Here is a 13,392-nt window from a genome sequence, read left to right on the forward strand (position 1 = left end):
CACCAGGATCCCACTGCACTCGTGCCAATGGACAACACTCCCAAGCCCATAGCCTCTAGTGCCCTGTCTCAAGAGCTGCTGTGTCAGGGTCTATGACGCAAGTCCTCCCACAGATGCCCACAACACGGATCCTTTGGAAGCAGCACTCTGCTACCTGCGGGGCCTCTACTGCAACTCGTTGTAATCGTCCCCCACCCTGAAGCTCGAAGAACAGGGCTGGGACAGTCTCTGAACAGGCCGTGACTGAGATGAGAACCTCCAGTCGTGTGAAGGCTCCCATCCATCGGGGTGCTACTGGCTCGAGAGGTGTGAGCCACTCAGCGGGAACTGACTCTGAGATGTCCTGACACATGCTCTGAACCCCTCTCATAGCCTGTAGCTGGAGAGCCTGTACCTCCTCTGACAGACGTGTGAACTCTAGCCAGTCACCTAGAGAGCGCGCTGGACCTGCTGCCATGGGACCCCAAGAAACATGAGGCCTACTCCCAACCAAGTGGCCTCTTTGGGTGCTAACCATGGGGTTCCAGACGAGGGGCTGCCGTAGGCGCTCCTCCGTGCATGTCGGCTGTCTCTGCTCTAGGCCACGCCGTAAGAGCTCCCAAGAATGAAGCAAACTCACAGCGAATCGGTCCTCCAGTCTCCTGCTCAAACCAACTCGGCGCAACTCTGTGAAGATCCATCTGGTCGAAAGTTGCCAAGGTCCTCCTGACTGAGGCACCCTGGCACGAAGCCTTTGCAGCAAGAACTCCTTCCAGGGCTCCTCGCCTGGAAGAAGTCCTCTGACGACGAACTTCCCATGAAGGGCTTTGCTGTGCTGTGCTGGATCAATGATCCCAAGCCCTCCCTGAGAGCAAGGGAGTGTGATGACCGACCAAGCCACCTTGGCTCGGGCAATCTGAGTGTCGCGTCCTGACCAAAGGAAGTTCCTGATCAGCCTCTCTACCTGGCTGATACAAGAACTCGAGAAGATCCAGCAAGAAGTGATGTACCACATAGTTGCCAACAACACCTGGTTGGCAACTACTACTCTACCAGCCAGCGAAAGTCGTGCTGAGCTCCAATGTAACAGCTTTCTCCTGATGGACAGGAGAAGCGGAGCAATCTGCTGCTTGGGGGACAAATCCAAACCAACCTGACAACCCAAGTATCGAACTGCAGTCCCTGGAGGAATCCACCTGAAACCCTCTCCTGGCATCCACTCTGGCACAGGAGCACTGCCAACCGAGAAAGCCACTGTCTTTCTCCAGTTGATCAGTGCGCCCGATGCACAGCAGAAGGTCTCCAGAGCCTGCCCACACCTGTGTAGATTGGCCTCCTGGCCCTCTAAGTACAAGGCTGAATCGTCGGCAAACTCAGCATCCAGAAGCTCATCTCCCCGTATAGGGAGTGCTAAGCCCCTCAAACCAACCTGTTGTGACACCAAAAATCTGCTCATCGCCTCCGCATAGAACAGAAAGAGAAAGGGGGCAAGAGGACAACCCTGTCTGACCGATCGTGTGAGCATGAAGCGCTCACCTCTACCTCCTGCCAAAAGCACCTGACTGTGAGCCTGTCTGTACAAAGTTGACACCCCTCTGATCCAAGCATCTGAAAAGCCCATCCTGCGAAGCGTGCCCTCTAGAAAGTCCCAGTCAACTCTATCGTATGCCTTCTCAAAATCGAGAAGAAGAATCACAAGGTCCTCCCCACGGAGACGTGCCAGGGCAGAAGCCTCCCAGAAAGTGAAGATGTTGTCAAGGATACTACGTTCCTTGACAAAACGTGTCCGAGTCCCATGAATAAGGCTCTCCAAAAGTGGCTGAATCCTCAAACTCAGAGCCTTGGCAAGAATTTTGTAGGCTGAGTTGAGGATGGTGATAGGGCGCCACTGTCGAATCTCATCCAAGGAGCCACCCTCCTTTGGAATGAGGTAAATCAGGCCCTCACTCATGCTATTCGGCATCACTCCTGTGTGCAGAATGTACTGAAAGGCACTACAAAGATCTGGGCCAAGCAAGTCCCAGTACTCCAAGAAGAAGCTGGGAGTCAGCCCATCCTCACCGGGACAGCTACCACGAGGAAGGGCCCTAAGAGCCGTGTGCAGCTCCTCAAGCTGAAGAGGTATCTCTAGCCTCTGGCGCATCTCCTCAGTCACAAGACAAGGCATCTGCGCCCAAACCTGCTCCCTGCATGCATCCTGTCTCTCTGACTGAGGCTCAGCCGACGGTAGCTCACGGTAAAAGTCAGTAGCAATTGCACGCATATCCTCAGGCTCACAAACAACTGACCCATCGGGTCTCCTCAGCTGTTTGACCTTGGCATGCGAGTGCCGAGGTCCCACTGTCTCAAAAAAAGCACCTGTCACTCTGTCACCTACCTGAGTCCACTGAGATGCCTGTCGGTGAAAGGCAAACTCATGGCGCCTCTCCTCTGTGCAAGCAAGCTCCTGTCGAGCCTGCTGTAGCTGCTCCTCCAACCATGGACTGTCTGGATGCTGCTCCCGCATCCTCTGTAGTGAAGCAATGCCTCGTCTGAGACGCTGCTCCTCCTCTCTCGCTGCAGCCCGTCGAGCCAAAGACTCCTGGAGAAAGAAGTGGCTAAGCTGAGCTAGGCCTGAGGCCACTCTGTCTGCCGGTAGAGCCTGGCTGTCCATGCCCTCTGTCCAAAGAGCCTCGACCCTCTCTCTGAGTGCTGAGTCCAACAAGACCCGCTCTGGGATGCGAAGCATCGTGCTCCCACTCCTCTGCCTGTCTGCCACTATGAGGATCACTGGTGCATGGTCCGAGAAGGATGTCCCTGCCAGGATGCCCACTGATCCCCCCATGTCACTGAAGTGGTCACTAGTGTAGAAGCGATCTATCCGCGATAGATTCACTCCTCCCACTCTGCGGTCCGATCTAGAGAAGGCAAGACTCTCTGAAGGCCTCACAAAGCCTGAATGCTGCCATGTATCCGAGACCCTCAAAGTCATACACAACCTCTCCCAAGCTGCTAACTCGACTCCATGCACAGTAGCATGGCTGCCTCCGATCCTGTCAGAGGGGTCCTCCAACATGTTGAAGTCCCCTCCTACACACCAATGGTCAACCTGTGGCAGAGACTCAACAATTTGTGACCAAAACTCTGCACGTGCACGAGCACTCGCCACATTGGGCGCATAAATGTTCAGGAAGCCCACAAGGTCACCCTGAACCTGTAGAGTGATCCACTGAGCCCTGCACATAAAGAATTTTTTAATTGAGAAAGTGAAAATTTTCATACATAAGGAGTACATATAATACTTAAAAATATACAGGTAAGGGATTATTTAAATACCTCTTGTTCGAACGTGCTATATGCAATTTTTACATAACGGACTCCCCGGGCGTCCCTTTCGGTATTTATTTATTCCTTTAGAGAGTGAAGTTACAAAACTAGAGCTCGGGGAATCTTCACCTGTATGGACTAGATCACACCTGTTCTGGCAAAATTTCGGCAGCATAATTGCCCCAAAACTCGCTTTGAACAAATCCCCCTGCTGGAACTCGTTTCCAATGACATAAACCCTCTGTTTTCATCCCAAAAACAGCAATTACAGCTCTTTGCATTTACTGGTTTTTACCGTGTTTTCAGTCCTAAACAGTCCCGGAACTGTCCTCTAACAGTGGGGCATTGTTCCCAATGCTTACCCTCACCGATGGCTGCTTTTGGAGTAGCAGTTAGCTACTCCTGTTCCTATTCAAAGAGGCTCTTGCCTCGGTACAGAAGCATACGACCACACAACTATACATAGGTCAAATGAAGAGCCCTCTCACGTAGGGGAGAGAGAGAGCAGTGAAAGATGTGCAAGGCTTCAGTTCTTGCACTTCACTGTACATAGAGGGGAAAGCTTGCACACAATAGCTCTTAACCTGTGACAGGAAACTCAATAATGAGGCCCTTGCTGATTTCTACTCGTTCCCTCTTCACATTTTTGGTAAATTGGCCAAAACTTGCCACTTGGCACTCATGCATGCAATTTCCCCGCATTGGGCTTCCCGCTTAAAAATCTCTCAACTGGTGCAGCAGTTGACTTTGTAGTAGAATAATGAAGCTGAAGCTAATGACGCGAACCCTTGTCATTCTGAAGCTAATGATGCGAACAAATTTTGTGGCCCAAAATAGCAGTTCCCTAAATTTTAGGAGATGCTTCCATTGGACTCTCACTGGTCATTTGACCATCTTTCACCATTGGGACCACATCTAAAAATGCAATGTAGCCTAGTTCTCAGGTGATTTTCTCTGGGTGAGCCCACCTTGGCAGTGTGCCTCATTTGAGTTAGTTTCCTAGTATCCACCAACTTATTAAGTGCCGCGAGGGGACCTAAATGACTTTGAATTGAGCCTAGACACCCTTTTACTACTCGAATTCCAGTGCTGACCAACTTCCCGATTGCGGGTGAAACTATTGTTTCACACTGGCCATACAATGTCCGGCCATTTGCAACTTCAAAAAGAGGGTCTCAAAAAAATCATTGGAAAGAAACCAACAACTAAGGTTAGCAGTTTCCATGTCCTCATGTGCCACGTCCTCGTGACACCCACACTACTTGTGGTTCCCTCTTTCAAGCCACTATTTTTATTTCAAAAGCCTTTGTAGGCTCAGGGTTTTAAAAACGCAGCAAGAGAAAAGGGGAAGGGGTCGATGCAGCGTTTTAGCACGTAAGGGTAGACAGGGACGAGATCAATGGGGTCGGCAAGAGCTTCTCCTGCGAGTGTTTCAGAACGCAGTCGGGTTGGGGGAGGGGGGGGGGGGGGGGGGGGGGGGGGGGGGGGGGGAAACGCTTGTGGGCAGCAACATTTCAAAACGCGTAGCAGGGCAAAGGGGGGTGTCACCAAAAGGCTGGGCAGCTAGCGTTTTGAAACACTGCAGGAGGCAGAGGAAGGGGAAGATGGCGCCGATTGGACAACGATTGATTCACCTCAGCTATTGCAATTGTATCTTGAAGCCTTTCAGATGGAACCCACAGTGACTTGATGTAGCCTTTTTGGAGCAAGGCAAGAGCATGGTTCATGATACTTAAGAGAGTAGTTAAGCAATTGTATCTACTCTTTCCATACAGAATTTAGCTAGAGAAGTTTGTGCTTGAGAGTACACTAGAAGACTTCTATGCTTGATATATGTGTCGTAGCCAGGTTGGTGGGATTTTTAATCGTCCAACGCTACATTTCCGGAAGCATGTATATCTTGGATTCCCGTCATAGAATATATGTGATATCAAGAGATACTGCATGCATTTTTTGGCATGCAAGCGAGGTCGCTTGTAGTATTTCAAGGGTGTGGGATGTTTCACCAGGAGGTGTATTTAACTTGTTGCCTTCCGTAAACAAGTACTAGATATTTTTATTTTTATTTTTACTTTTACTTGTGCTAATTCTTTCTATCTTTTGTGGTGCGTATGCCCTATCAACTACCTTTTCTTTTGTGCTAATTTTTCCAATTTAACGCTTCTCTTAGTGCTAGGCTTCATTATGGCTAAGTCTGCCCTTGATCTCCGGAGTCATGACAGAAACTCAGCACGTTGAACTTTGTGTTGATGTATGCTCATGTGTGTGTGCGTGTGGTGTGTGTTGTGTTTGGGAGCATATGTTTGTACCTAGTTCTACACCCACTATTGGGCACTGACGACGTTAGTGGGGATGTCGTGGTATTTAGTCAATACTATGCATGATGGAGCTGATGGTTATATTGTCTCGTGGGTGACTACCATGAGGCTATACCTTGCACTTTCCTTCAAGGGTGAATCTGGGTATATCCTGGATTCATCTAGGTATATTTTTTAGTCGTATAGCGGACATGCAGACCTCACATTGTGAAGTTTTCGTCCGAGTTACGACCAGTTGATATTGTGCTAATTCTTTCTATCTTTTGTGGTGCGTATGCCCTATCAACTACCTTTTCTTTTGTGCTAATTTTTCCAATTTAACGCTTCTCTTAGTGCTAGGCTTCATTATGGCTGAGTCTGCCCTTGATCTCCGGAGTCATGACAGAAACTCAGCATGCTGAACTTTGTGTTGATGTATGCTCATGTGTGTGTGCGTGTGGTGTGTGTCGTGTTTGGGAGCATATGTTTGTACCTATTTCTACACCCACTGACGACGTTATTGGGGATGTCGTGGTATTTAGTCAATACTATGCATGATGGAGCTGATGGTTATATTGTCTCGTGGGTGACTACCATGAGGCTATACCTTGCACTTTCCTTCAAGGGTGAATCTGGGTATATCCTGGATTCATCTAGGTATATTTTTAGTCGTATAGCGGACATGCAGACCTCACATTGTGAAGTTTTCGTCCGAGTTACGACCAGTTGATATTGTGCTAATTCTTCCTATCTTTTGTGGTGCGTATGTCCTATCAACTACCTTTTCTTTTGTGCTAATTTTTCCAATTTAACGCTTCTCTTAGTGCTAGGCTTCATTATGGCTGAGTCTGCCCTTGATCTCCGGAGTCATGACAGAAACTCAGCACGCTGAACTTTTGTGTTGATGTATGCTCATGTGTGTGTGTGTGCGTGTGGTGTGTGTTGTGTTTGGGAGCATATGTTTGTACCTAGTTCTACACCCACTATTGGGCACTGACGACGTTAGTGGGGATGTCGTGGTATTTAGTCAATACTATGCATGATGGAGCTGATGGTTATATTGTCTCGTGGGTGACTACCATGAGGCTATACGTTGCACTTTCCTTCAAGGGTGAATCTGGGTATATCCTGTATTCATCTAGGTATATTACTTTTACTTGTTTTCCCCCGGAACCCTTGAAAAGGTGCAAGTGGACATTGCATGGCCATTGTGAAACGGCTGCGGCTGAAAAAGTTTCTCGCATCGGGAGTCTAGGCTGGTCAGTCTGGGACTCGTCGGGCCAGTTAGCACTGAATTCTGATGAGTATGGAAGCTTGTGCGCACCAAATGAAATTTGGGCCACTCGAAAAGTCACTTACAACTTTATAAGCCTAGGGATTTAACTCAAAGGGGCAAACTGGACACTTGGCAAGAGGAGAGCAGCCTGCAGGACACCGCAGCAAGAGGAGGCGCCCAAATGAGGTTGAGGGCTGATTTTTGCCATTAAGTGACCTACAGTGTGTGTGTGTGTGTGTGTGAGTAGTGGGTGCAGGTCTACAACTTTAATGAAAAGCTTGCCTTCTCCTCTGTCTCATGTAGCGCGATGACTTACTCTCGTGCATCTCTCTCTCCCCTTTGGCACATGTGGTAATGCCCCACTAGTTGGGCTACTCAGATGAATATGTACAGTTCTGTTGGTTTATGTGCGTTTGCCAAGGCAAGAGCCTTCTAAACAGGGACCGGATTAGCTAATTGCTAATCCCCCACAGGTACGCACAGCTCCATCGCGAAAGGTTGTGAGTTTGGAGAGTTTTCTTGCGTGAAAACTCGTCCAATTCACAGGGGAATTGTCCCATTGCACGCGGGAGCCCTTGGGACACGCGTAAGTGTGTTTGCTCTGCTAAAAACGATCCGAAACAGGGAATTACAGCCTGCTGTGTTTTTTTGCAGGTTTAGGGTTTCGCACCAAAACTGCCAGGGGAGCCTCGTGAGAGCCCGGGATGCGTGTACAGGCTTTTGGGCACCCGGCAGTGAAAAACAGAGAATCATAGCACGTTGAATTTCTGTGACAGCTCACGAGAAAGCTTCTAGATAGCGAGAAAATCTGCCATAGACATGTACTTTTGACCTACAGTGGTTTTGCACCGTTATGTTGCCGAAATCAGGTCGGAAACCTGTGTTTTCAGCCCTCGCCAAGATTGGGCAGCTTTGTGAAAGCTTGTACTAAGTGGTCGGATCGTCTACCTTAATTGAATAAAGAAATACCGAAAGAGGTGCCAGTCTTTGGGGCCTACAGGGTGTCCGTCTCGTGTGCGCAGTGACATTCTAGTCGTTGGACGCATCTGTGTTCTGTTTTCTTCTCAGTGCTCTGTGTAAAGTTAACATCTATAGTACCGCCCTTTACGTTGTACATGCCGGTTATAATGAAGGTGCCGGTCTAGGAGTTCGAAACTCTTGGATGATGGCTGTACTGCCTCTATATACGGCCCATTTGCGTTGTTTACGGGCTTCGTGCATCTTCTTGATCTCGCTTGCCTCTAGCTTAAGTTGATTTGGAGTCAGTTCCTCGGCAATCCAAGGCGTCCTTCCCTTGAGGAGACGAGATTGCCGTAGTAGCTTCATCCGCTTCTCTTTGTCCTTGAATGTAAGGATGCGTTGCTTAGGTGACACCGGTTTGTCCGTGTCGTTGATCCAAGAGATTGTGCTAGGCTTGATGTGAATTGGGTGGAGAATATCATTGAGCTTGATGACGGCTTCGTCGAGTGTATCCTCGTCGGTGCACCATGTGGGGTTGAGCCCCCCCATCGTGACCTTAAGGCCAAGAGAAGCTTGTAGTTGGCTTTCTTGTAGTGCCGCTTGTATCTTGGTGTCAATCTTTTTGTGAGTTACCTCAGTTACCTCATGCATTTCCTTCTGTACAGACTTGACGGTCTCATTGAGGAAGGCCTCAACTTTGTGAGCACACAGTCCTATGTGACTCCACCCTTAGAGTCACAAAGCCTGACTACTGGAATTCTTTGCCGACTGCAGGTAGCTGTCCTCTTGCCTCAGTCGCGTCAAGCAGACCTGCTGCCAACAGAGAGCTCTACCTTCGTGATGGGCAAATAATCTTCCTCTGCGTGTAACGATGGCGAGCAAGGGGAGATGGCGACGAAACAGACGACGGGCTTGATGGTGACGAGCTGTGATTGTGATGGGGGCAGGATTTCTTTGCCGAATGCAGGTAGCTGTCCTCTTGCCTCAGTCGCGTCAAGCAGACCTGCTGCCAACAGAGAGCTCTACCTTCGTGATGGGCAGATAATCTTCCTCTGCGTGTAACCATGGCGAGCAAGGGGAGATGGCGACGAAACAGACGACGGGCTTGATGGTGACGAGCTGTGATTGTGATGGGGGCAGGGCTAGGTTTAAACCCCAACCCCCCCCCCCCCCCCGATCCTGACCTTAAGGCCAAGAGAAGCTTGTAGTTGGCTTTCTTGTAGTGCCGCTTGTATCTTGGTGTCAATCTTTTTGTGAGTTACCTCACGCGTTTCTTGCTGTACAGCCTTGACGGTCTCATTGAGGGAGGCCTCGACTTCGTGAAAGAGAGATACTGTGAGTGAGAGAGAGAGAAGACTAACACCGGATGGGGTCCCAAATCCCCCTCCAAGGACCCCCCTCTCTATCGCTAGAGAGATATTTTCTTTAGATTGCACAAATGCCGATACAATGGTCCTAGATGTTGAGATGCTAATGGGATCTTGCTACTGATGCTTGAATTTGAGAGGCTAAAGGCTGAAAACGCTAGAAATGTTGACGGGGATCTGCAAACTTGACGAGGCTATGGGCTGATTTGCTATTGCCGATGTCGAGGGTGTTGATGATGATGATAGTGATTGTCTTAAATCTGATAATGCTGGTGGTTCTGAGGGCTGAAATCTGAAATCTGAAAACACTGCTGTTGATGAGGTCCTGATGACTGAGATTTGCTAACGCTAGGCTAATCTGTTATCGCGGGTTGATCTGGGTCTTTAGGCTGAAAAACGCTGATAAATGAGATCTGATGGAGGTTGGAAATGCTAGGGTTGCTGAGGTTCATAGCGGTGAGGGTGCTTGACGGTAAAACACTAGGAGAGTCTGCTACCAGCAAACACTAGAGGTACTGAGGTGCTGTCCTGATGGTACTAACTGATGATGAAATGGTGACCCAAGGGGACACCTTTATACTGTGAGGAACCCTGGGTCGAGCTGTCGCTTGAGTGCCAGGTTATACCCCAGGACTTCATTATGCTGACTAAATGCCACTTAATAATAAGTTATTGAACTCACTAATTGGAGGTGCTTCATATGGATCTCACTACCTAGGCTACAGGAGCACTCCCCAGTGCCTCCACCTAGCAAACATTGGTGGTGCTTCATATGGAGCTCACTACCTAGGCTACAGGAGCACTCCCCAATGCCTACACCTAGCAAACATCGGTGGTGCTCATGTGCAATCAGAGGGTATGCAACTACTTTAAAGTGCATGGATAATGGACATGCACGTCCTGCGTACATGCTCAGAAGGGTGCTAGAACACTTCCTAGGCTGTCTTAAACCCTAGAAGTAGGAGTTAGCTTGTCCACATGCACATAGGGGTTTATATGTGCACGTGACAGATAGGAAGTGGAGGCAAGTGTAAGGGGAGGCATGAGGTGCATGTGGGCCCTATTTTAGCAAGTAGGGGCCAGGGGCCACCCCATAAGTTCCCTGGTGCCCCATAAGCTACCTTTTGTGCTTGAATAGCCCCCATACCAATAGAGCCACTCTTACACTCACATACACATGAACTTATGAAGTCTTTTTCTCTCTAGCAAGATTTTCAATAGATTATTTCTCCAAAGCATTTAATAGATTACTTGTTCAAAGAGAAGGCTCGACAAAATGAATTGAGATAAAAAACTCAAGTGGATTATCAAACAAATCTATTGAAACAAGATGTCATTGAAGAGAGAAATATTTTCTACAACATTGAAAGCTGGACATGCAATATAGCACCGCAAGAGAAGCAAGTTCTGGCCGTTCTGGCCACACAACAAGGAAACATCATCGAGTTAAATATGTGTCTCACTTTTTCTTTTTATTTCATACATGAACTAAAAACGACCAAACAATAGGAACCTTGAGTGAACTGGTAGGAATGTCTGTCAAACCTTTTGAAACGGTTCCTTTCAAGACTCCTTACCTACCTAGTAGTTTGTTTCAACCAGGTTATGGCTCATAGGAGGTTTGAAATTAAATGCAGTTTATTCACCTTGTTGAGCAAAGATAAGAAAGTACCATTTATATCATGCATGAAGGACAAATTTTTTGAGGCTGATCGCTTTGTCGAGGATTTGGGGACAGCTTTTGCCAAGGTTAAGGAGGCATTGTAGAAGTCGAAGGACAAGCTTGAGAAGGCAGCTGTCAAGCACCGCAATCAATGAACCTTAAAAGAGGGTGATTGGTGCTACTTCAGGATTGAGAGGGCAAGATTGAGAAAGATGCTGGGTGAAACAAAGATTTATGGTGGGAAGTTGAAGCATGCAGTTTGATTGCTTGGGTCAAGAGTTTCCTCCACTGAATTATAGCTAGTTTGAGATGTCTTTCATCGAAGTTACTGTTTTGACTTCCAATTCCATGAGTAATTGTTAGTGTATGGGAATGATGATTTAGTGAAGTTTGACGTAAAATAATGTTCGTACTTTGTTGCATGTTTTTTTGCAGAAAAGCTTTGAGGTTGAAGTGTTTCTTTTTGAGTATGATCCACGTTTTCAAAGGTATGGGAATGACTTCACATTTTATGACTACAACTTTCCAGAAAACTTGCCTGCAGAACATCATAATACCTTCCAAGTGGTGGTTGCTGATCCTCCATACTTGGTACAACTCTTGCTTCTGGTGACCTGGTTAGCTTTGTGATTCAATATAGAATAGCAAGGGCATTTTGTGTGCGTACAATCATGGTTTGGTTCCGTTACATGGCAAGCAACAAGGTTTATCCTCGGTTTTTTTTGACAGAGTAGAGAATGTATCGAGAAGACTGCTCAAACAATGAAGCTTTTGGCCAAAAATGGGCAAACACACTTTTTGTTGCTAACAGGTAAGAGTTCCGTCTAGAAAGGCTTGGAATGTGTTGTCCGGTACTCAATGGGTATTTATGGCGATGCTTTTGTCTAGGTGCAGTGCAGCAAGATCATGCAAAAGACTTGTTGGGGGCCTGTCCTTGTGGCTTTAGACCAACTCATCATAACAAACTTGGGAACGAGTTTCGCATCTACACTAGCTATGACCCTCTTGACAGACTAGGTGGCTGGATGAAACATTAGAGATGTAACAATTTCAAATTGTTGCAGCAATTCCTATTTACAGGGGCAGAAATGGCCATGCTTAGAAGGAAAAAGGGCACCTGCAAAAGAATTCCTCAACAAGCGGCAATTCCATCGAGTGTTATGCTGGCGGTTTGACAGGATGTGAGATGCCAGGTTATCATGTGCAGATGCCAAAATCTCTGAAGATGTTTCAAGCAGAGAAACTTTTCGTTTAGTCGCTTTTCTGGTACTCTTAGACCATTAGATCTTTACCAGTATCCTGCCATTCAGTAGTGTTGCATTTGTGATTGCGTCCTCTTGGCTGACATACCATGAACGGCCTTCATGATTTTTCTTTCTGGAGTACTAGCACTGGCTGTAGAGGTTTGAGGTCCTCTTGAATGTGGTGTGAAAATGGTCTGCAATGATGCCCAAAGCATGTGTCCTGCTTTGTACAAGGACACCTTACACCTCAGGCATCAAATTACATGGAATTGTAGTTGTTTCTTTGCTGCAAGCGATTCTTTTGCCAGAACGATGTCTGCTTGAAGGCCTCACTCCCCTATGCCAACTTGTGTGTGTCTTGGCATTCATATTTGTATAGAGAAAGTTAATGTTTTTTATCTAAAAAACGAACCAGTGTCTTTAAGAGGGTATGCACATGGTGATTTTCAGCAGCAAGTTACAATGACGGTGTATCGCAGTGATTGTTTGAAGTTTGTGTGAACATGGTAATCTGCTTAAAGTCGGTGCTCTTTGGTTATCTCAAGGGTGTTTTATTGCATCTACCAATTGTAGTCTTAGTCCGACAGTTTTGGGACCATGTTAGGAGTAGAATGAAGGAATTGCGAGTCCAGTCTAAAGAAACATTGTGTTTGGCCAGTATTGTTGATTTATTTTTTCAAGTATTCCTTCAACCATTGCTATTCAGTGATCAATCACTATGGTGAGGTTTATTTTGAAGTCATTATCGCACTGTCTTTTTACATATTGATAACCAAAATTCTTGAATTGTTTTTAGACATCATTACTTGAGGGTCTTGAGCTGTATGGTAGCCAATGGGTCTAGTTATTGCTCTACTTTTTAAATCACCTCTCTGGGATTTCCCAGTAGAGAAGTAGAGGAGAGGTAGCTGTACTTCGTTTATCAAAACCTAATTAGGTGATAAGAAGCCTTGAACTTCATTGATGGAGGGCTAACATTGTGTTAACAAGCTCAATGTGTGTTCATTATCCATTGCCATGGTCGTACTTGCTGGGGTGTAGAAAAAATTGAGCGATGGTGTGTGTTGTGGGACTAGCTAGTTACATGTAAACCTTCTTTATGTCACATGTCGGAAACATTTCAAAACCTGAAATATTAAATTTTCATCACTGTAATATGCCCTCATATTTGCCAAAAGAATGTAAAAGAAATGTGTTTCATTGAAGAAATGTGCCTTGCCTACGTGACATTGAGTGAGCCATTTGAGGCTTTTGCTCAGCTCTCCGTTCATTTTAACTGCAGCTAATGCAATTAGCTCAA

At 47.0% G+C, this 13,392-nt stretch overlaps 1 protein-coding gene across 2 annotated transcripts in view; it reads left to right on the forward strand.

Annotated features, from left to right (window-relative positions):
* LOC147441875 (nucleic acid binding / methyltransferase) overlaps positions 1–12,523 on the forward strand; it is a 48,830-nt gene extending 36,307 nt beyond the window's left edge. The window contains exons 2-4 of one of the 2 annotated variants that reach the window (XM_086528271.1): positions 11,284–11,439; positions 11,578–11,659; positions 11,743–12,523. In XM_086528271.1, coding sequence (XP_086384397.1) covers positions 11,284–11,439; positions 11,578–11,659; positions 11,743–11,885 — 381 coding nt within the window. In that variant the 3' untranslated portion in view covers positions 11,886–12,523. Of the gene's footprint in view, positions 1–11,283; positions 11,440–11,577; positions 11,660–11,736 lie in introns of both variants that reach the window. The other variant, XM_086528270.1, reaches the window with a different exon arrangement.
* The last annotated feature ends 869 nt before the right edge of the window (positions 12,524–13,392 follow it).

The sequence above is a fragment of the Adiantum capillus-veneris genome, chromosome 14, assembly GCF_014529385.1.
Source record: "Adiantum capillus-veneris isolate H3 chromosome 14, ASM1452938v2, whole genome shotgun sequence".
Classification (NCBI taxonomy): domain Eukaryota; kingdom Viridiplantae; phylum Streptophyta; class Polypodiopsida; order Polypodiales; family Pteridaceae; genus Adiantum; species Adiantum capillus-veneris.